The sequence below is a fragment of the Nyctereutes procyonoides genome, unplaced genomic scaffold (assembly GCF_905146905.1).
Source record: "Nyctereutes procyonoides isolate TBG_1078 unplaced genomic scaffold, NYPRO_anot_genome, whole genome shotgun sequence".
In the NCBI taxonomy this organism is placed as follows: domain Eukaryota; kingdom Metazoa; phylum Chordata; class Mammalia; order Carnivora; family Canidae; genus Nyctereutes; species Nyctereutes procyonoides.
This window is the reverse complement of record NW_026575046.1, coordinates 12,681,560-12,705,441: the sequence shown is the minus strand read 5'-3', so window position 1 is coordinate 12,705,441 and position 23,882 is coordinate 12,681,560. Positions and strand designations below refer to the sequence as shown.

General features: G+C 43.6%; 1 protein-coding gene across 4 annotated transcripts in view; it reads right to left on the bottom strand.

Moving 5' to 3' along the window:
• Positions 1 to 23,882, bottom strand: part of PDZD2 (PDZ domain containing 2) — a 358,960-nt gene that overhangs the window by 224,194 nt on the left and 110,884 nt on the right. For all 4 annotated transcript variants that reach the window (XM_055325628.1, XM_055325629.1, XM_055325630.1 and 1 more), the window contains exon 2: positions 5,485 to 6,325. In XM_055325628.1, the coding sequence (XP_055181603.1) occupies positions 5,485 to 5,960 (476 nt within the window). In that variant the 5' untranslated portion in view covers positions 5,961 to 6,325. The remainder of the gene's footprint in view (positions 1 to 5,484; positions 6,326 to 23,882) is intronic.

Sequence of the window (23,882 nt, the reverse complement as noted above, 5' to 3'; positions counted from 1 at the left end):
AAAATCTGCTATAACCTAGAGAGAACTCAAGGTTGCTATGGGTAACCAGAGTCTGAGCTTGTAACAACCCTAAATTTAATTTTACACACAATTTAAAGGCAAAGGGTACTGTGCTGAAGGTTACGTGTGGTCAGGGCTGACATTCAGTTAGCTCGCCCAGTGTGTAATGTAATGTTCCTCTGCTAGTTGGCCAATTGCCCAGAGCCCCTTGGGCCCTCCTGCCAGCTCAGCACCCTGACCTGTCTCCTGGGATCACACAGACTTCTCACTTGCCAGTAACTCAAAGGTGCACTCTGGCTCCAGACCTCTGTTCCTGGAGGCACCAGCATCCTTTCCAATTGGCTGGTACCCATGCCATCCCCAGATGCTCAGTATTTGATCTGAAGGCTCTTCTCTTTCCTGCCGAGTGCACTGCTAAAGTTTGAGGCTCTCCTCTGTCCCTCAAACTCAAATGCCTCTTCTCAGTTGCATGCAGTGCTGTGGGTTCAGATCACCTGAGGCTGACCAGGACGGGTGTTAAAAGTTAGCTTTGACTGAACATCTACCATATGCCAGATGCCTATTCAGTGCATCAACTAAATCACCTTATCTAATCCACTAAATGGCCCTATTGGGGAAATAGCATCAACCTCCTGTGGCTGAGGTAACTTGCCCAAAGTCACACAGCCAATAAGTAGGCCTGGAAGCCAGTTCCATCTTTCTGAGGTCAATGTTCTTTGCACTATACGCCTCTCCTGTTTATTAATATACAAAAAAGTCTGGTCATGGTTCACATCCTGGAAAATACATTTTAAGTGAAACATGGGCCCTTTTACTTTTCAGAAAAGGCTACTTGTTTTGTTGTGTGGGTTATGTTTTAATTAATTCCATATTTTGTTACCAATTTGGAACAATCTGTCCTCAGGGAACAGATCTGGTTTACTTATAGAAAGCTGGCTGAGGGAGGGAGGGACTGGGGTTACAAAGTATTCCTTGTAGGAAATGATCTAAAAAACCTTCCCAATTCTCCCTCCACCAAACAAAAGTAAATAGAACATTCCAGAAAATCCCATCTTCCCTAAAGTAGGTATGATAAGAGCCTGCAAACAAAAACCTTCCTCCGTGTGTTGTTGTTACCAGCTACGCATGCAAGATGGGGCTGCTCCCACTGAAAAGAATTAGGGGCTCCCAGGGCTGCAGGGGCCGAAGAGGTGGGGGTGGCTAGAAGCAAACTGCAGACCCGAGGAGTGTCATCCAGTAGAAAGCAGAATGGGCTCTGTAATTTTGGGCCAGTCACAGCTTTGCCTTTGGAACTGGTTCTGGGGTGCAGAAAGATGTCAAACCCATAGCTATGAATTTTCTGCTCTTTCCCCTGGGGATGAAGTTTACAGATTGACTCTAAGCTAATTTTTAAAATAAGCAAACCATGACCTCATCTTCCACATTTTGCACCTGCTCCTCCCACACGTAACACCCACAACTTTCAGAGTATCCTCTTCCAAAAGCATTCACCATGCTCTCTAGTTGCCAGAATAACTCTAGTGAGGGAGGAAATCATCCGAATAATTGACTAGCCATAGGCAACAGGGTCAAAATACCACATGTATTAGTTTGCTAGGGCTGCCATAATAAAGTTCCACAAACGAAATGGCTTAAATGACAGAAATTCATCTCACAAGTTCTAGAGGCTAAAAGTCTGAGATCAAGGTGTTGGCAGAGCCATGCTCCCTCTGAGGTACCAAGGCAGGGTCTGTCCCAGGCCTCTCTCCTAGCTTCTGATGGTTCCCTGGCTTGTTGCAACATAACTATAATCTTCACTTGGTGTCTGTGTCCAGCCTCATCCTAACTAATTATATCTGTAATGGGACTATTTCCAAATAAGGCCACGTTCAGAGGTACTGGGGGCTTAAGACTTCAAAATATGAATTTGGCAGTAGCGGGTTGGTGGGTGGACACAGTTCAAACTATAACATCATCTAAGGTAGTTTTGAATTCAAAATGAAACACAAGGGAAGGAGCAGGGGGGATTCTTCTTCCTTTGTGACAGTCATTTCCCTGTCTGCATGTCTTATCATATTTGATGAACACAAATCCCAGGTACATTTGAGAACACCCAGACATAGCAATTAGCAATCCCACAGAACTGTTCCTTGACCTTTTCTCCTATTTCCATCAGCTTCAGCTATTTCAGTCCAGATGCCTACTGACCACATCCATCCAAATATCTCTTCCTGACCACACAGAAGTGGGATGGATGGTGCGTTGGATGAGGTACAACTCCTAGCTGGGACTCAGAGGAGAGTGACTGAGTCTCTCAGCTCTCACTATGACATCACCGCATCACTGCTTCACTTCTGTGAACTTCTAGAATGATAAAACCAGCTCAGGCGGGTCAAATGAAATGTCTCAGAGATTCACTCCTAATATGTTAGCATAAGCAGATGCAGCTAACCTCCCTCCCACCCTCACTCTTCCATCCCAACACTCTTAGAGGTCTCAAAGCCAGTTGCTCGAACACCTGTGGAGAGAACCCAGAATCCCAGACTCAGTTCATTGCTTCCCCCATCACACCATACTTGCCCCCTTCTGGGAGCCTCCATTAAGGAGTCTAGTTTTATGTCCCACTTTCTGTCATGACTCTGGGCCCATCATCTTTCTATTTTTCTGTATATTCTTTCTTAGAAAAAAAGGTGGGGGGGGCATCATCCTATCACTCCCTCCAAGGAATAAATTAAAATCACCAAAGAATCCTCCCTTGGTAGCTGGAAAGCCTTCTTATTTCAGGGTCAGATATACTTTCAGTGCCTGGGACAGAGAACTTTGCCTCTTAAAGACTCCACAGCCTTAAGCAGTCAATGGGAGGGACTTCCTGAACAGATATGAGAAAAATTATCCAGTATGGGAAAACTCTTTCAAATTCTAAAGAATCTAGAAACCTCTTGGATAAGAAACTCCCTGTCTTTCCAAACACTCTCCAGGTAGAATAGTTACTGTGAGGCTAATATTTTATTGAGCACTATGTGAAGCACCTGGTGGTTCAGTGGTTGAGTGTCTTGCCTTTGGCTCAGGTCGTGATCCCAGGGTCCTGGGATCGAGTCCCACAGGACTTCTCTCTCTGTCTATGTCTCTGCCTCTCTCTCTTCATCTCTCATGAATAAGTAAAATCTTTTAAAAAATAAACATATTGTGAACCCTTTATATGCAATGATGCAAATTATTGCATCATTTAGTCATTGGATCAATAGTGTTATCATTCCCATGTCATAGACAGGGAATCCAAGGCTAGGAGGGATGACTTTTCCAAGGTCAACCAGCTTATAAGTGTGGGAAACTGAGGAGGCAGCATGGTTGTCTGGCTCCCGAGCTGGAACTCTTGACCATTATTATTCTCTCCTGCTGGATGTCTCCTCTGTGCTCTTCCTTCTGCTTCTGCATCCAAAGCAGCTCCCCTCAAAACTAACAGCTACAAAAGGCAGTGGCTCTCAGGGACAGCTCTAGGAGGGCTGCCTCAAGCTCCATGTTGATCCATGCTTCTAGCCCCGAGGACCCACCTATCAGGGACTGGAGTCACCTTCTCCATACCAGTGAATACTATAGTGGTCAGTCCTGTTTCTTTTCTAAGAAAAATTTCTAATTTTAAATAGAATCGTTTCAAAAATAAATAAATAAATAAATAAATAAATAAATAAACAAACAAACAAATAAATAAATAAATAATAAAATAAAAAAGGATCATTTCTCTTCAGCACCCCTCCTTGAAGATGAAGCTTCTCCCAATAACTGCCAGTTCAGGATTCAGCCATTAGCCAAGAACATCTCTTCAGTCAGATGGGCAGCTCAAAGGAAATAGACTCTACTAAGTACTCACACATGCCAGCCAGCCCTGTGCTAGGACTATTCCATGCATTGGCTCATTTAAACTTAGACCACACTATATGTGCCTGATGACTTCTTGTTGCCACTCCATGTCCACTCTCCACCATTCTCCACCCTGCCCTCTGCCCCAGGTTGACACGTATGGACAATCTCACTGGGCTCCCTTGCCACTGGCCTCTGGCTGGTTTCTGCCAATGGAAAGCTTTGATAGGATACTGAAGGGAAGAAAAAATTAAACTTAAGGTACTTCTGTTCTGGCTTCTTCCCTTCAGGGTCTCCTTGGGTTAGATGTCTTCTCACTGGAAGGTTACTCTGCTTCTCAAGGTGACCCTGTCTCCATGATTCTCTTTTCTTGGAACATAGGAGTCCTCCTCACAGGAGCCCCTGAAGGCCTGACAAAAGTTAAGCATCTCAGAATATCTTCAAACTTCTCTTTTTGTGTCTCATCCATATACACCCATTACTAAAACCCTGGTGTGCCATAAAGAGTCAGCACAGCAAATTTGGGGTATTCAATCCATGTAACTTCAAAGAAAGGACTGGTTCTTGACTAACTCCTGGGAGGTAACCGCTATGTCCTTGGAATATTCTGCATGATACCAGATAGTTTATGCTAATAACGTGATTTACAGCAGGGGCATTGGGCCATGTGGCATTAGTTTGAACTCTGGAAGGACTGAACTCTGAGTAGCTAAGGTCAGTTACACGGGCGCTCCATGTCTGGGTGACTGACCTTCAAGAAAAACCCTGATGCCAAGGCTCATGAGCTTTCCTGGCTGATGATATTCTACAGATGTCACACATCACTGCTAGAATTGAGGCCTTCTGTACAATCTACTGGGAAGGACCACCAGTGGGAAGAGTGGGAAGCCTGCACTGATTCTCTCTCCTGGACCCCACTGCATACCTTTTGCCTTTGTTGATTTTAATCTGTATCTTTTTACTGTAATAAACTGTAACCTTGAGTTTTTCTGAGTCCTTTGAGTCCTTCTGGTAAATCCCTGAGGTTGAGGGTGGTCTTGGGGACTCTGAGTCACCTGGGATACAACAGTCCAATCATAACTTACTGCCATGATATGTGGCCACGCAGGTGAAAAACAGAAATATACTCATCATCCACATGGATCTTCAAGGATGGGAAAACGAGGGCGATGGCAGGGGTGGCTAGTGGTCCAGAGATAGTTCTAAGCATCTCAAGGTCCTTCTGGCCTTTGAGTCTGTGACTAGGGTGACAAGGGACGTGCAGATAGAAATATATCCAGGACCCAACCTTTGGTGTTCCAACTGGAGGGGAGATGCTGGGTTGAGTGCAAGAGGGTTTAACTCAATGTGACATTTCTCATACTCTTGCGTCATGTACTATTTTTTTTTTATCTCTAATCCAAGTTTCAGAAAAAAAGCAAATACCCCGAGTCTGAGTTCTCTAAGAGAGAATGAAGCAAAAACGAAAGATACAAATACCACAATACTTCTACTTAGTGTATCTTCCCTTTATAGGATAAATGCCACTGACTTCTTATCAGAGTGGATCTCATAACCCTCTGCAGCTACAGATTGGAGCAGCAGACACAAGTGAGCCACAGGGATCCCCCTTCCAGCCCCTGTAGGAACTGGCACTCCCCCACTCACCTGGCCCCACTGACATCAACTCCAACCATCAGCTGCCCATTCAGGGAGAGGATTTCATCACGCAGTCGGACCTTCCCACTCTTCCCTGCCGGGCTGTTCTTCCTCAGCTCTGTCACCCAGATGCAGCCAACGTCCAGTACAGGGCCCTGGTGGGTTTTCCTCTTCTTGCCCCCTCTGCGCTTTTCTCCGTAGTCCCCAAAAACAGGGATGTTCCCAAAACTGAGGCCCACAGTCTCTGTGTCTCCCAGCTCCTTAGTGAGGTACACAGTACAGATTTCCATTCCTGGGGGGCTGTGGTCAGGTGGGACCACACTCTCATCCACAGCAAAGTTGAGCTGTATGTATTCCTGCAGCTTCTGGATGGCTGCCTGGCAGAGACGCTGCTCTGGGCCATCCCCACCCTCCCGCAGGCTGTTCTGCAGCCACTGGTAGAGGAGGGGCAGGTGCAGCATGGCATTGTCCTGGGTGATGGGCATGGTGCTCACTCCCAGACACCAGCATCATGAGAGGACCTGCTTCTGGGGGCTGGGCCCTGTAAGGCCCCATGTCCCTTGGGAGCCCTGGCTGTCATCAGCCTTGCCTGCGTTCATGTTCAGGCTGGCAGATGAGCCTAAAGGATGCCTGCTTGAGACTGGGCTGTTTGCTTTGGCAAGAGGAGGACAGGACACATTAGAACAACAGTGGGACAATTGCTGTGCCTGGAGTGCTCACCAAAGAGAAGGAAGTAAGTGTCTGACAAGGTCTTGTTTGGTTCCTTTCACAGCAGGGCCCATGCAAATGACCTGGAAATGGGCTATTCCTCCAGCAGCCACAGCATGACCTCACCTGGTCCCATTTATGCCTGGAAGAGAGAAAAACAAAAAATTTCAGTCACAACAGTGAGCCCTCTGATACAGAACACATCGCCTCCTATAACAAAGAAGGACTGCGTTTGCTGTTTTGAGTCAGGAAGCTAATGCCTCTTCTCCTTCCCCAGCTAACCTCCACCCTGTATACACAGACACACTAACAGACGGACACAGACATACAGACACACAGATGCACACACACACCCTTCCCCCAGACAGAAACCTCTGGAAGAGTGACTTCCTCTAGGAAATTTTCCTGATCACCAGGGAAATAAGATGACTTTTTCTAGAACAAATCCCATCAAACTCCTACCCAACCAGGAGGCTATGTGAAAGACTCCCTGGAAGACTGTTAGAGGGGTTCTGGACATATTTAAGAGCTTACATTCTTAGGAAGTTAAAATCTATGTCCATTTGCCTTGAGCAGCTCAACTGCATACTCAAGAAGGCTCTCCATCCCAGGACTGACAATGATGCCAAGAGGAGAAACAGCCAATCAATGGCACAGAGAGATGTAGGCTCTGGCTTAGGACAATACCTGTCCCAAGCTTAGCCATCATGTAGCCTCAGAGGAGATCATGTCCCTATGCACCCTGTAGCTATTTGTTGCTTCTCTTCTTTTCCTTTGGTAAACTGTTGGTATGCCCTACTCTTAGGCCAGTCCTAAAGCTATCTCCTCCAGAGAAATGATTCTCTATGCTTCTGGGTGAGGAGACTTGGCCTCTCCCTGGCTTGCCCTTGAACACACCGGTCAGAGCAGTAATGTATCCCTCCGGCACTGCCAGCTGCAGCAGGCTTGTCTCCCCTGCAAGAGCTTGCAGAAATCCCACCCCCCCCCCGAATTCTGCACAGTGCCTGGCACACAATACATCCCCACAATGAAAGGATAATTTAATTCCATTGCCAATCCACCAGAGAAAACTTTCACCTCCAGCCTTTGTAAACAACAGAAAAATGACCCTTTTCATTCTCTCCTCTGAATTTCGCCTTCTCCCAGAGAAAGTCAACATAAACTATGCCATCGAAGATGGAAAACATTCTCTAGCCTTCTTAGGAAGTGATTTAACAAGAAATAATAATAAATGGGAGAGGTGTCAGAAGCCATGTCAATAATACATGACCTTATTACTCAGTAACCATAAAAAAATTTCCAATATAGCAAGTTTTGAGCTTTCAAAGAACTTGAGTGCCAGCTATTAATTGGTTCCAAATAAATCAAAAGCTTAGCAAATATCATCTACATAATCACATGCCTATTAAAAAAAGAAATGCAAGATCAAAGCAAAGATAATCCATAAATGTACAAAAACTGAATGTTCCCTTTGGCCAAAATAAGTAACACCTCTCGCTGCAAAGTGACTCCACACAGACATATTAAAATCTTATGAATAAATCAAAACATTTTCCATCAGGCCTAGCAATCTTTACGAGTCTCCGTTTTCTCATCTGTAAAATGAGAAAGTTAAGCTAAGTGATCTCCAAGGTCTGTCAAATTCAACAGAGAGGTCCTCCAACACAGTGACGGTGTCTCATTCATTGGTGTACTCCCTACCCCAGCACAGTGCCATCAACGTGTAGACTCTCAATCACTGAAAAACAATTTTGAAAATATCCTTTAAATTACAATTTTAATGGTCAATGATTCAGGATATTAGCCACAGTTCAGATAGTCCCATACATATGAAAACAGGGTAAATATCTTCGACAAGTTGCTTTTTAAATAAATCTGATTGAAGAAAACCCTAGAGAATTTTTCTCCTTGCTGTCAACTTGTATTCATTCGATACATATTTCCTGAACATCAATTAAGAACCAGGCCTTGAACTTGGCACCAGGAGTGTACCATCAATAAGGCAAATTCCTCGCCCTGAAGGAATTCATAGCCTAATGGGGAGACGCCTAAATAAGTGGAGATCAGTGTGTAGAAGTCTATGACAATCCTCTTAACAGAAGTGACAAAGGTACATTCCTAGAAGCCATGTTTGTGGAATATAAACTCCCCAGGCACTGGCGATGGGTCCAGAGTTTAGGGATCTCATGCAAGCTGGAACAGAGTTCTTTCCTAACAACTGAGCGCTCAGATCTAGAGAGAGGGGGTCTAGTCTTAAGTGAAGAGAACAATAACTTTTGAATTAGGGGCTCTAGAGGCAATGCTGCCGTGAAGGTATTTCTGTCCTGCCAAGAAATAAAATAAAATTGAATAGGAGAAGGCAGAGGCGAAAGCCTGTGGAGAGAACACTGGTTTCCTCATGGCATTCCTCGTCTTAGTTTCAGATACCCTGGACAGGGCTACATTGCTACCCTCCTCGTCAATCTAAATGACTGTATCAATCCTTACATTGAATCACATTTAGAAAAATTTAACTACTTAAAAAAGAAGAAAAGTAAAGCAAAACTAAACTTAAAAAAAATCCTTCAAATGAAAATAAACTTTACCCTGAGTTGGTTCCTGCACTTTGCAGCATTAATACGCTGGAGGTGGGCAAAGCTGATTGGTTCAACTTGGAGCAGGGTCAGGAGATATCAACCTGGCTGCTGGGAGCCCACCCTCTGACTGTGAATGTTGTGGGCGCCGGGAAGGAGTTTTCGGAAAAGGAAAGGTTACTTCAAGACATTTAGTCTTATTTTGATGTTCATGGGCTATATAACTTTTTGATTCCAGACATATAATTGGGAACTTTCCAGTAATCCCTCCAGCCTCTATTCTATCAATTCCTTTTTCTGTTTCTATAAACAAGGGAATTAGAAGCATCCCAATCTACTACAACGATTTGAGATGACTCAGGGCATAAGAGGAGATACACAATTTTGCAATACTATAAAATGAGTGGTTCTTTCCAATTTCCAATGAAACATTCCAGTGAACAAAACATTGACCCAGAGAAGATACAGAATAGAAACCTGCAAATAATACAAATACATCCCTCCGTGGCTGACCTGTGCAGAGGTTTAAATGCTTCTCATCTTGAAGATCCATTTCAACAGTGGGAAGAATTTGTGGACATGAAAGTCTGCAAAGCATGTTCCAGTTCACTTTTGTCTATCATATAGAATTCTCCAATTAGAGTCCCATCTCAAAGCAAACAGCCATGATAATTTAAATTAATTTTGACCAGCCTGAAGCTGACAGCCTTAGCCATCCAAAATTCAAAATGAATGCTTCTTAGCAGATTCTGATACTGTGTTTAGAATCTACCAACCTTCTCAGATCCTCTTTCAGCTACACTATGCATGCACAGCAGGGCCATATCACCCACAAGGGGCTGAAAAGTAATTCTGGGTTGAAGGGGCCAACAAATCTTGGCTATGATAATGGTTAGTGCCTACCTGCAAAGCTCAATCCTATATTATAGAATATTACTCCTCAGTATTTAATATTTTGCGTTAGAATTTAAGTTAAATTTTTTTCTTCAGGGTGAGGAGATCAGGAGAATAATGCAAAAGATGGAGAGACACCAAACTAAGTGAAACCAATCATCTGGCCAAAGTCACAGCCCCAGAGTCACCTGAAATCCAGAGGCTAAATCCTGAAACTGGCAAGGGGGTGCACAAAAGGGTCCTCAGGTTTATCCAGACCTTCTAAGATTCACACTGGGCTGCCTTGTACTAATTCCCTCTCACAATTGCCTGAATTCTTGATGTCCTCCTATTCTGAATTCTGCTTAAGTTCCAAGTTCCTTAGTCTTCCTTACTTCTGTACTGAATTCCTCTTTTGACTTTGAGAAGATCTCACATTTTAAAAGTGAACCAATGTTGACTAAATACTTACTATTCATTCAATAGGTGTTCATTGAGTGTCTGTCACATGCAGGGCCCTAAACACAACAGACAACATTCCCACAAAGCCTCATGAAGCCTGTGCTGTGAGGGTGACAGATTAGTAAACATAAAATACTATAATGTCAGATGGCAATTCTCTCTACTACGAAAAGAACTATGGTGGTGTCAGAGTTTAGCAAATGGTGGACATATGAGGGGATTAAAGAAAGGCTGGCTGAGAAGAGACCTAAATAAAGTGAGGGATTGAGGTGAGAAACTCTCCATAGGAGTACTAAGGAGACAGCATGTGCAAAGGCCCTGAGGTGAAAGCCTGCTTGGCTGCCTAAGGATAGGTGTGGGGATAGGTGTGGCTATCAAAAAGGAGTGAGGGGGAAATGTCCCCAGTGAGCTAGATGCTTTCCCCATTGTCTCATTCTCTATAAAACAAGGGCATCTGAATCCACTTTATCAACACTGGCTGATGGCTAATGTTTTCTGAGCAGAACCACACTCAGACACTGCTTAAAATGAGCACTTTCTAAGGATTACCTTATTTAATTGCTGCAACAATACTGTAGGGAGATATTATTAGTATTTCCCTTCTAGAGACTCAGATAAATGACAAAATCTGAGAGGCTAGTTAAGGAGTAGAGAGGCTAATTTTAAGGCTAATCAGGACTAGAACCCAACCCACTGGACTTGGCCATGTAGGCTAGCACTCTGCCCTGTAATTACTGCTCCACTGTCACCAATGAGTCTCACATAATAAATAAATAGGTATCTTATGTCAGAAGCTGGTGGCTTTCTACCTAGTATTGATTCTCTCTTCCTTCCTTTATTTTGTTGGGTGTGATATAGTTAACTAAAATTTGGCCTTTCTTGGAGGTATGGATAGTATAACAACATAGATCTGGCCAATGAGATGAAAGTAGAAATTGGTACACGTGGGGCTTACACCACCAGCATTACTTATGAGAAGAACAGAAATGAAAAGAAAAAAATAAATCCCCATGTTGTTTAATCATTGTTATTTTGGATTTTTCCAAATCCCACTAACTAGCTGAATTAATCTCCAAACAAATAACACAAGGTAATACCCAGAAGTAAGGGGACTAGAAGTAATAGAGTCTAAAACTTAGAATTGGATGAGAAAAGAAAGGAGAGAAGCAGATGCCAAGAACCTGGATATTTGCAGACTAGAAAGGTAACTCCTGCTACCTAATGTAAACTATTTGGTTAAAGTGCCACCTGTCATACCTTCCACGCAAAGTCACTGATGTATTGATTGAGGCTATGATATTAGAGAATTAGAGAGATGGTAGATATTAGATGAATTAGAGAAGATGGTAGATATTAGAGAAGATGGTAGGAAACTTTTAGAATATGGGTAGGTGATTTGTCATTCTTAGCAAAGTCTAGAGCTCCTCAACTCAGCAAGCAAGTGAGATGGGGAGAAATATCACTTTGCTAAGGAAGATATTCTATTTACTTATTAGTTTATTTATTTAGAGACAGAGCAAGAGAAAGAGAGAGAGTGGGGGGAGGGGCCGAGGAAGAAAATCTCAAGCAGACTCCCCACTGAGATGGAGCCTGATGCAGGGCTCTTCTTCCATTAGTCCCAGGTATGACTCCTTGTGACTAAGCCCTGATACATCTAACCTGTAATACTAGAAAATATATAGAATAACATGATCTCAGAGTCAAATATAGATATAACCCTGAGATCATGACCTGAGCTGAAATCGAGAGTTGGATACTTAACTGACTGAGTCACCCAGGCGCCTCTAAGGAAGGTACACTGGACATTCAGCCAGTAATCTAAATTGCCAGAGAGCCCCATATTCTGGACCCTGCAAGGCTGAGAAAACATGCTTTATCAGAAGAGGGTGGGTGGTACCCTACCTAGACAGAGGTTGTAAGCCTGTTGCCAAAGGTGTGACTATCCACTGGACATCATTGTTTCAGCTGTTCGAGCAGCACACATTAAGTAGTATATGTTAAGTTAAAATTTAGGGAGATTGACGGAACTCATAAGCTAGAAATAAAAACAAATCATCAGGAACTGACCAGGAGCCTGCTAAGTTGTTGGGGAATTATACTGCCAAACCCCCAGACCTGGTTTGTGACAGCTTGGGATGGTTCAATCCCCAAGGCAATCTCATAACTCTTGCTCTCCCTCCCTCCCCTAGGCAATTCACACCTACAAGATATAGGCAGTGTGTAATAGAGCCCCCAGAAATGGTATCTTTCCAAACCTACCACAGAAGAGGACACGGAAGACAATGAATGAGGAATAACCTCCCAGAGAGAGGCAAGGGCCATGGACAGCAATGAACAGGAGCTCCTGCCACAGAAGGGAGGGGTTAAACTCTTACTATTCTTGCTCATGAGGATTTGGTCATTGTTATGGACAGTGGCTGCTGTGTTTTCCATTCCTCCTTTTATAAATGGAAGTTTTTATTATAGTTATTCTATCTTTTCTAGTATTACAGGTTAGATGTATCAGGGCTTAGTCACAAGGAGTCATACCTGGGACTAATGGAAGGGACCACACATCACCCACAGATCCAGGGCTATAATCTTGATAGACTAACTGGATGAGGCTTGGGTGCCATCTATCTTGGGAATGGGGAAAATCTATCCTATGCAGAGAAAGAAGGGTATGTCAAAAGAAGGAACTGTGGCTAATTGCCTACATATTACTTCTCTCCTCTCCCTAACAAAAATCCATCTGTGTTTAAGGAGCAAATACCCAGTCAAAAAAAAAACAAAAAAACTGTTTCTTAGTGTCCCTTCGGGGGGGGGGGGGCATAACATACAGTCTTGGCCTGTGAAATTGTTTGGTAGGGTTACCAGAAAGGTTCTTTTTTACAGGCATTCTTTTTCTTTTTCCTTCTTGAAATGCATATATGATGGCTGGAGCTTTGGCAGCCATCTTGTGACCAATCATAAAGCAAAGGCCTGGCATCCTTAAGCATCTGTACCAACCCTAGACATTCAACCACCAGACATCTTATTACATGAGAGAAAAACAGGCCCCTACCTTGTTTAAGCCTTGTTAACCAGACATTCTGTTATAGGTGAACAAAATCCCTAATGATCACATTGCTTTAATTTACTCTGTACCCTCAGAGTAATTCAGTAAGATCCTGAATATAACCCTGAGTGTTTCAACTTTAGCCCTGCTAGTTTGTCAATTAGCAGCTATTATTAAGTTTCTACCTTGGTTTGGGTCACCAAAACAATAACAACAAAGCATGTGTTTGCCCCTGAAAGAGCTAAAAGCACACATGAATTCATGCAGGGGTTTACTGGCACCATTGTGCAGCCCTAGGTGTTGCAGACAAACCCACAACTGATTGAGAAACATTGCAAATACAAATGACTGTGATTCTGAGGTGCCTGGGTGGCTCAGTGGTTGACCACCTGCCTTTGGCTCAGGTCATAATCCTGGGATCCTGGGATCAAGTCCTGCATCAAGCTCCCCACAGGGAGCCTGCTTCTCCCTCAGCCTATGTCTCTGCCCCTCTCTCTGTGTCTCTCATGAATAAATAAATAACACCTAAAAAAAACAAAAACAAAAAAACCAAATGACTGTGATTCCTTTAGGTTGGCTTATGTTTTGTAAGAGCAAGGTACTGGCTAATTTTTAACTATCTACATGGCTGACTGTAGACTAGCTGAGTGGCTGTGCATATGAGACAGAAGAAGTTGATCTAGCTTTTACATCATGAAACATGAGTTAATTGTGCCGGGCATTATACTAGGCTAGGGAAGAAATGATGAATAGCCCTGTGGAAGCTATGGTCTACTGGACAAAGAGATCATTAAATAAAGTGTATAAAGGGCCATGAAAATGGTACATTTGTGGGCATATGATGGATTCTGGAAAGTGAGGCTTTACAAGGTCTATGCTGGGCTTTTAGGGGATGAAAGAGGTGTTCCCATATAAATGATAGAAGATGAGAATTTAGAGGGGACCTCAGGGATTACCACATCCAGGCTTCAATTTTAAAGAAGAAAGAAATATACATCAAGACAAGATGAAGATCCTTTGGTTTCTAGGTCTAATAATCTTTTTAAGAGTAGGAAGAAAGGAAAAATAAATGAAAGGAAAAAGAATGACATGGCAGCTATTTTGAGAAAGCTAATACTTGAAGATATTGCATGTTCTGGAACATGGGCTATTTGTCCAAATAACAAAAATTAGGAATGAATAGAGATTGCAGAAATTCATGAAACATCATGCATGTTTTCTATTAGGCTGAGTGCAAGAAAACATCTGGGGACCAGAAAACCAAGACGGATACTGTAAATTACTTTGGTTAGTTCTAAAATATATTTGCTGTGGCTTCAATACTGAAACAAGTTTGTGTATCAGGTTTAGGACTCTTTACTCAGAATGTCAAAATGTGGCCATTTCTGAATTAATAATATTTCTGGAGTTTAGGTATCTCAATTCTTTTTTTTTTTTTTTAAGATTTTATTTATTTATTTGAGAAGGAGCACAAAGTGGGAAGGGCAGAGGGAGAGGGAGAAAGAGTCTGAAGCAGACTCTGCATGGAGCATGGAGCCCTATACGGGGGGGGGGGGGGGGGGGCTTGATCTCATGACTCTGAGATCAGGACATGAGCCCAAACCATGAGTCAGACACTTAACCAACTGCACCCACCCAGGTGCCCTGGTAATTCAATTCTAAAAGAATATGATGGTTGGGGAAAAGAGGGCATTTATGGAGTTACATATATATCTGTGAAATGGTAATCCAATATTTTCAAACAGTTGTTATCTAACATGGATAATTGACTGAGACAGTCACACTTTTGTGTTAGCAGTACAATAATCATGAGTCACTGCACTTGCCCATTTTAATATGAACATCTTAATGTGACCATCATGTCCACTTTCTAGGGACCGTGCAGCCATGATGGCACCAATCTGTCATCCACAACCCTATGGACCACACTATCAATATACAACATCATCATAAGTTCTTTTTCAATTATACTTGAGGTTTAAAAAATTTTTTTGAGTATAGTTGACACACAATGTTACATTAATTTCAGGTATGTAATATATATATATAATAATATAGTGATAATATAGTAATATAGTGATTCAACTTCTCAATATATTATACTATGCTCACCCCAAGTGTAGCTACCATCTGTCACCACACAACCCCATTACAATATCATTGACTAGATTCCCTATGCTGTACCTTTTATCCCCGTGACTTATTCATTCCATAACTGGAAGCCTGTATCTCCCACTCCCATTTTGCCCCTCTTGAGTTATTTTTTTTTTTTAATGGAGACTTATTTTACAATATTTTACAGTTGTTCCTTTCAGGATAATTGTACTATTTAGCTGCTTCTGCTGTTTAGATTTTTGGGTAAATAATCTACTTACTATACTTAAATTCTTAGCATGTAACTGCACAGGATCTGACTTCCTCATTAATTAGCAATGACTCCAATATTTATAATAGCCATTAGCTAGCTGTAGGTCCCCAGGCAGGTCATTTAGCATCTTTAAGCTTCAGTTTCTTTATCTGCCAAATGAAGTGGTTCTACTAAGTTTCTTTCCTGGTTCTAGCATTTTCCTGGACTTTGGAGCTGAGTTAGCAAGACAAAAGAGGGAGTCGCTAGCCTCATTTAGAAGCATATACACAACACATGGAAGTTTTAAACTGCAGAAGAGATGGGCCAAATTGCTTTATCAGATTTTGAATATCTGCCAAAACAAAGGGAGGAAGGGGGGCCCTGGGGTAGTTTTACATTCATGCGCTTATAACCACAGTTCAGCTCTTTCAGAAGACAAGAAGAAATATATCCTACTGAATAAAAGCTCTTTGGAACAGCAGGGAAAAAAAAAAAAAAAAACAACAGCCAAGGTTTCAAGGGGGAAGCAACTTGCCTAGAGGGTGGGGTACAATAGGAAATCCGGTGTTTCCACTGAGGCCCCACAGACTCTCCAATTTGGCAAGGGCCTAAACTGTGTAGAGACCAGCCTCCACTCCCTCCCTCCCAGACTGCTTGTAGGAGTCAGGGCTGGAGCACCTGGTGCAGAGACAGTATCCTCAGAGGAAACCAAAAGATCATGGAGCACAGCCTGTGTGCCTCTCTGAGCAACCTCTTTTCCCAGGCTTCACTGTGGGAAAGGACTCAGACAATGGTCACAAGAAGCAAGTCAAAGTCATGGGAGTGAGAGAAAAAAGAAGCCTCACTTGTCCTTTTCCAAGCAGGAGATCAGAATTAAGGAGAAGGAAAGATTAAAGGAGTGTGATATAACAGTGCCCACACTCTTGATGGACCCCGTGTGCCATCTTGGCTGTCGAAAGGGGTGGGAGAGAAATGGAGAGAAAAGAAGACAAAAGATGGCTGAAATTTAAAGGAACTAGGTTGGAAATCATCAAATGGAAGTTCTACTTGGGCACTGCAGCAATGACCTTGGGGAGAGATGGGGGGAAATGAGGAAGATGGACGCACTGTCTCTTAAGATCCTGTTGTTGCTGTGTCAGTGTTAATGTGTGGGAGCATGTGCAAAGGTAAAAGATGTGGCCGGGGAAGGCCACAGGTAGGCCAGGGAGATGTTGCAAGGCGACCCCGGTCTTGGTCAACTTGCCTAATTATGTCTGCAGGCTCTCAGGCTCAGAAACATGAGTTCCGTCTACACATTGAAAGAGTATCTGCCTCTCAAGTGTAAATATACAGTTAGCAGCAAGAATGCTCATTCATTAATTTTCAGTTGGAAATACAATGGTTAAGTGGATGCTGGCATCGACCCGCTCAATGCCTGCCTTCCCTACAGACAGGATACAGAGGAAGGCAAGCTTCAGAAAGAGGAGGACCAGGGGAGGACAGGAGGGCCCCCCAGCTGAGGTACTCTCTAGTTGCTCTCCCATTCCAACCTGGGCTCTGCAAAGGAAAATTGTTCACTTAGCTAAGTCTCCCCTACACTAGACAACACTCGAAAAGGTACCCCTAACATCTAGCTCCTGGATGTTTTCTTTTTCTGTTCTCTGCATTGACTACCTCCTTCTATTCACACCCCTTTCTCCAAACTGCATGCTATAACATCAGTAAGTGTCGAATTCTAGTCTCTGAATTATGGGCATTATCACATTTTGGTTCATTCTCTCCAAGATTACTATGATTCAAGTTTTGAATCCCACGTTTTTGTAGAAAACTTAACTTGGGTATTCCTGAAGCTGGCTATTCGATGATGTATGATCTGTGTACAAGTTTCATTCTTTTTTTTTTTATTTTAAAAGATTTTATTTATTTATTCATGATAGTCACAGAGAGAGAGAGAGAGGCAGAGACACAGGCAGAGGGAGAAGCAGGCTCCATGCAGGGAGCCCGACATGGGATTCAATCCTGGGTCTCCAGGATCGTGCCCTGGGCCAAAGGCAGGCAATAAACCACTGCGCCACCCAGGGATCCCTACAAGTTTCATTCTTTCAAACAAGTAGAAACTTGTCTTCTTTGTTTCTAAGTTCAGGGTTGTGGGATGGGGTCTCACTATTGCACCCAAGTACCAATGATACCGTCCAGATTTAACAAAACTATAGGAGACAGAGAGCAGTCACGAAGCAGGCACTCTGCAGCATGGCTTTGATGAATGGCTCTGCAGCATGCTCAGAATGGTCTGTGTGAGCCTTTGGGAGGCGAGGACAGGAGGAATAGAACTCAAGTCACAAAGGAAAAGCCAGGGGAGTCACTGCTTTCCTTACCACTCTTGACCTGGAGCCCTGCTGCGGAGCCTTATGCTGCTGGAATTCCAGAGAGCTCAAGCATTTCCCAGAGCCCCATGGCCCTGTGGCAACATCCCTGCTACACAGATGGGGGAACAGATTGAGAGGGGACCTGCGATTCAGTTGAGAGTCAGAGCACTAGGCATCCATGACGTCACTCGGCAAAAACTCACTTTGGCTTGGAAGCAGGTTCTCGTCCATTAAAGCAAAGCCTCTTGCCAGGAAAATAGAAAATCAGAATTTTTTAAAAAGAGCCTTTCTAGTTCTCTGTATTGGAGAAAATGTAGGCACTGGGGCACGTCTAAATGGGGGGAAAAATAGACAGTTGGATCCATTATGTGTTTAAAGTTTTAGGACAGAAATCTAGTCTTAACACAGCTAGGCCTGCAGAGTAGATGCTGTGGGCAATAGATGCTCCCAGGCACCCTGTTGATCTGGGAAATTACCCAGATTAGCAAAATGGCCATTACCTGCCACCCACCAAGTTCCGTTGAAGCATTTCCAATGGCTTTAAGCACCCTGGTCAGATGACTCTAGGTTCAGGATCATTCCCTTGCAAAGGAGCATGTGCCAAGTTGGACTCTAAAGGAATCCTGTGAAAATAACTAAAGACTGGTTCTCAACTTGAGATTGCAAGTCTCTTTGCCTGAGGAGGTGATTAAAAACTTGGCCTGCCTCCCCAGGCAGATGCTCTTGCCCCCTGCCTGGTGGGCCCTGTCATAGCTCTGCTCTCTCCTGCCCTGTCTTGTCATTACCTTCCTTCCCTTCCCACTGCTCTCCAAGACTCAACATTACGCCTTCTACCCAAGTCTTTCCCACGAGTCTCATGACCAAAAGAGAAACAGAAAGCAAGATGCCTGTGCTTCTGGGGTTCCTGGGTTACACCAGATAAACACTGGATTCCTCAGGGAGGAATCATTCATTCATTCACTCCTCCATTCAACAAATATTTATTGAATGCAATAAATAGAATGACATCCTCACCCTCAGGAACTTAAAAGCTGAAGCAGTCTTGCCAAGCTGGGCTGAGCCTCAGGATCCCTGGAAACCAGGGTAGCATCCAGATATCTGCACTTATAACAAGTGTTTAGGGTACCTCTGATGTAACAGAACTTTTCTTTCTTTTTTTAAGATTTTATTTATTTATTCATGAGAGACACAGAGAGAGAGAGAGGTAGAGACACAGGCAGAGGGCGAAGCAGGCCCCATGTAGGGAGCCCGAAACGGGACTCGATCCCGGGTCGCCAGGATCACACCCTGGGCTGAAGGCGGCGCCAAACCACTGAGCCACCCGGGCTGCCCAGAGCTTTTCTGATGAAATTGTTGGTTGGGTAGAATGAAAGGTACTGGCTACTCCGTGACTCAGACCTGAAACCACGGGAATACAGTCAGCTCTAACCTCCTAATATTTCAGGAGGCCCCTCATTTCCTACCCATGTAGAGGGTGTTTGATTTAGCAAATAAGGATATATAGCACCCAGTGAAATAGGAGTTTCAGATAAACAATGACTAATGTTTTAGTATATGTCAAATTTTGTAGTATGTTTTAGTATATGTATGTCCCATGCAGTGTTTTAGGACTATTATGCTGACAATTTTATTCATTATTTATCTGATATCCCAATTTAACTCTGTGTCATGTGTTTTATGTGGCAACTTTACATCTACCCCATCCCAAAATGAAGCTCTCAGAGCCTTTGACCTGCATGCTTTGCTTGCCCTTTGTGAAAGAATCCTACCCAGCACCTGTGTCCCTGCCTCAACATGCCTTTTGCTTCCTCCTGGATGTAAATATCACCCATGGGCCAGGGCCACCCACACCATGCAGGCAGAGTGAATGAGTCAGCCCTGGGATCATAGCTCACCACCCCACTCAGAGGAGCTTCTCTTCCTGGCTCCCTGTCCTCTCAGCCTCTGGTCTCATGTGCCCAAATCTGCTACTCCCAGCCCCGTTCCCTTCCCTTGAATGCCTCTGCTCGCTGGGGTTCTGTGAATACTGGTCCTCTCTGGCCAGATGACCTCTTGTCCCACACAATACAACTATGTCATAAGGATGAAAGGAGGCAAGGAATAGAAAAACTGTTTGATGTAAGTACTAGAAGTACTCCACCAGTGATTGTCAAAGTATGATCCCAGAATCATAACCTCCTGGGGTTTACAATCACAGCAGCTCTGATTTTATCAGTTGTATTTGCTTATTTTTCTGGGTAAAATTTTATTTGAACAACGTAGCTCAAAACCACTTGAATATCACTAAAGCATACAACCAATTCTATGGCTTATTTTGAGTTGTAGATGAAACTGTTGACTGTCTACACAGCATCTGTTCCCTTTTTTACTTTACTCCCTAACAGAATTCTAATTTTTGTTCAGAGATTCGTCCATCCTTTTCTGGGCAGTAGGTGTCCCAGTTCTAAAGATGGACTCATCAATGGTAACATCCTTCCCTCGCCAGTAGTGGTTTCAAGAATGGGCAGGTGACCCAACACTGTTCAAAGAGTCATGAGGTAAAGCCTTCCAAGGGTCTTCTGGAAAACCTTGCCTCACTCCTAAGACAAAGTGCCAAGAAGCAGTGGTCCCTCTTCTTCCTCTAGATGTCTTCAGGAATGAGTCCAATGTCCAGAATTTCTGCTGCCATCTTGATACCAGCCTAAGATGAAGCTTAATGCTGAGGATATTGAGAGGGACAATGAAGTTGACACCTTGATAACATTGTAGACCCTGTAGAACCACTGAATATCCTTTCTGTGGATGCCTGTTTGGGTTGGATTTCTGTTACTTACATCCAGAAAATGTGTTATAGATGTAGCTCTGTGCTTGGGGTTTCTATTAAAAGGGAATGTCAAAAACAGACATGCAAATGTGAACTTCTGAGATTTGCAGCAGTAAAGATAGATCTACCTGCCTCTAATTCTATCCCAGAGAGCAGAAGTGTGCCTGTTCTTATTTCTTAGATTAGGAGAACTTTCCTATGAGTTTGAGTAAAAATTGATCTAGTCTAATAGTTGTTGATGAAGTGCTGAAACTAAATTTACTCTTCCCTCTGACAAAACCTCCACATTTAAGCAGCCTCAGAACCCCAAGAAGCAGCACATGGTGTGACCTGCCTTATGCATTTTTAGGCGGGAAGCATAGGTGGAGGCAGAGGCCAGAGTTCCTCAGGCACCTTTAAGGTACAGAATCCCCCAGCCCAAGGGCAGAGCCTGGGCCACTCTACCCCGCTCTACTTTCATGTTCTTGAATTTTCTGCCGCCTTCCTCTCTAGGGAGTGTTGAGCTAACTCCCTGGCTTTGAGGGTAGAGCTCTCACTCTGGAAACTTTCTACCCATGCTGACTTCTGTTTCAAACATTTCCATAAACTTATAAATCAACTCTTTAGGAGAGGATTGGAGGCCGGACTCTGGGCTGTTGACTCTGAAAAAGTGAGCTTGCTTCTCAGGGATTCTAAATGGTCCAGTAGAGCCACTAGAAACTAACAACATCTTCAATCCACTAGCAAAGACATAACTAAAGTAGTGGATGGCTCCAAGCCAGGGGCTCTTATTTCAGTACAACAAGACTGAACCATAGTGAAGGATGAAAAGAAAATATAATATGGGTTAATCATGGGCACTAATAAAAACAAACACGTGAAACTGGGAAGAGGGTGCAAACTGACATACCAAATACAAGGCCAGTTCATTCCATAAATATTTACTGAGTGCCTACCACCCTGTGCCAGGCATTACCACAAGCTGCTAAAAATACAAACTGAATAAGTTCACTTTTTTGCCCTCAAGAGATTCCCAATATTGCCAGGGGCAGACACTTAAATAAGATAAATCTCAAGGAATGAAAGAATTCACAAAGTGGGACTTGCATAAGGTGGGAGTCATTTACACGGGCCAATTCATATGGACTTCTCAGAGCAAACGTGTAGGTAGTGTATTCATACAATAGGCAAAAGGGGTGGCATAGAGGGTGTGCCAGCGAGCGTGGGAGGTGGGCGGGGGAAGGAGATTAATGTGAAGGTTGAGACACATGGTGTTTGCCATTCTCTTCTGATCCCTTCCTTCCCAGTCCATTGACCTTCCTCACAGAGGCAACAGGTTTTGGTTGGTGGTGGCTTTATTTATTTAATCGCTTAAGCAAGGGAATGTTATAACCAGATACGTGATTTCATTTTAGAAAAGTATCAACCTGGGAAAATGCTCACCGTAACAGGCGAGGAAGTAGGTCACAAAGTAGTTTTGATTGCATGTCAATTGTGTTAAAGAATGAAAACAATCTCTCTGAAGGATAGTCACTAAAATGATAATTGTTTTCATCTCACAGAAGCAAATCTGAGTGGTCTTTCACATTTAAATTTCTAGATTTCTAAATGCTTATGAACATACTTTGCTGATTTGAAAAACAGTGTGCAGGGACGCCTGGGTGGCTCAGCGGTTGAGCATCTGCCTTCAGCTCAGGGCTTGATGCTGGGGTCCGGGGATTGAGTCCTGCATCAGGCTCCCTGTGGGGAGCCTCCACCTGTATCTCCCTCCACCTGTATCTCTGCTTCTCTCTGTGTCTCTTATGAATAAATAAATAAGATCTTTTTAAAAAATTTTCAAAAATCAAGTGTCCATGCATGTGCGTATGTAAGGATACAGATGGAATTTCTATAGATTGAGTGAGACTGTCCTCAGGGCTCGTGTGATGTCATGACCACCTGAACCAGAGCAGTGGGAATAGGGCAACTTCTTGGGCAATTTCAGAGGCTGAGTTGACTAGCCTCTGACCACAAGCAAGTAGGTTGGTGGGGAAGAAGATGGAGAAGAAGAGTCAAAGGTGACCCCAGGGGTTGGTGAGACCTGGGAGCTGACCCAACAGAGGAGCCACTTATCCACATTGGCTCTGTCTTTTTTTGCCTCACACTTCAGGCAACTGAATTTGGTCTTCTTGTCAGAGACCCAAACTAGACTTCTTGCCTTCCTCTGGCCACACTGGCTGCACAAATAGAGGGAAAAGCCAAGTCCTTCCTTCTTACTGTGACAGTGGACTGTCCCTCACCCACATTCACCTACAGCACCCTGCTATCCACACATGAAGTCTTAGTCGGAAACTCCCGGTCTGAATTTCCTGGGCCTGAGAGAGCCAGGTTTATTATCAGAAGTTCCCAAAACTCAGCCTCTTTTAAGGCAATTCAAATTCCAGTGTGGGAGACCTTTAGCAACAACTACTTTTTCCACCTGGTGACTCTCCCTACAGATGTGACAGTCCACCAGCTTAGGAAGGCCAGTGCATTACCGGGGAGCCAAGCAAGAGATCATGCCACACACACACAGTGCTGCTTTGAATGCAGCCCTCTACTCCCTCTTCCCTTTACAATTCCCCAAAGCTCCTGTTCAACAAGGAAAATATGGATCTGATTAGGAGGTCTTATGCTGGCCAAACACTTGCAGCCTCATTCTCATCTGACAGACAGGAGGGGGGCCAATTTCCACCAGAAAAGCCAGGGGAAATGAGTGACAACTACACAACTGAGCTGGCTGGACTGAGGAGTAGGAGCTGCAAAGGAGAAAATTGCCTCTATTAAGTCAAATCCATGCGGGGAAAATGGACTGTAGAATCAGTTCCAGGCCACCACACTCTCTTTTGCTTGATCATATTAATCTGTCATTTTTTCCCAACTATATTTCTATTCCTGCCACCTAATAGAAAGTGCATCCACTCGCCACTGCATAAGGATCTATGGAACACGAGGAACAGGCAAATTCTAACTAGAAGCCAACACTTACAGTCAGTGGGCCAGGCCATGTTCCCACTCTACATTCGAAAAGGAAAAGAATTTTGCTTTAAGAAGTAATGTGATAAAGAAAATTTTCAAAAATTCAGCCATAAATTTTTGCGCTATATTGTGATCAAGAAAGGCTAATTAGAAAACAAAACTTGGTCAGCGGTGTGCTGGAGTTGGCTATGCTGGTTCCCAAAAAGCTGACGGTTAGATTTTCCAGAATCTCATGAGCTGGCTGACATCAGGTTGGTAGTTTGAAATCAGCCACTGTGGGAGT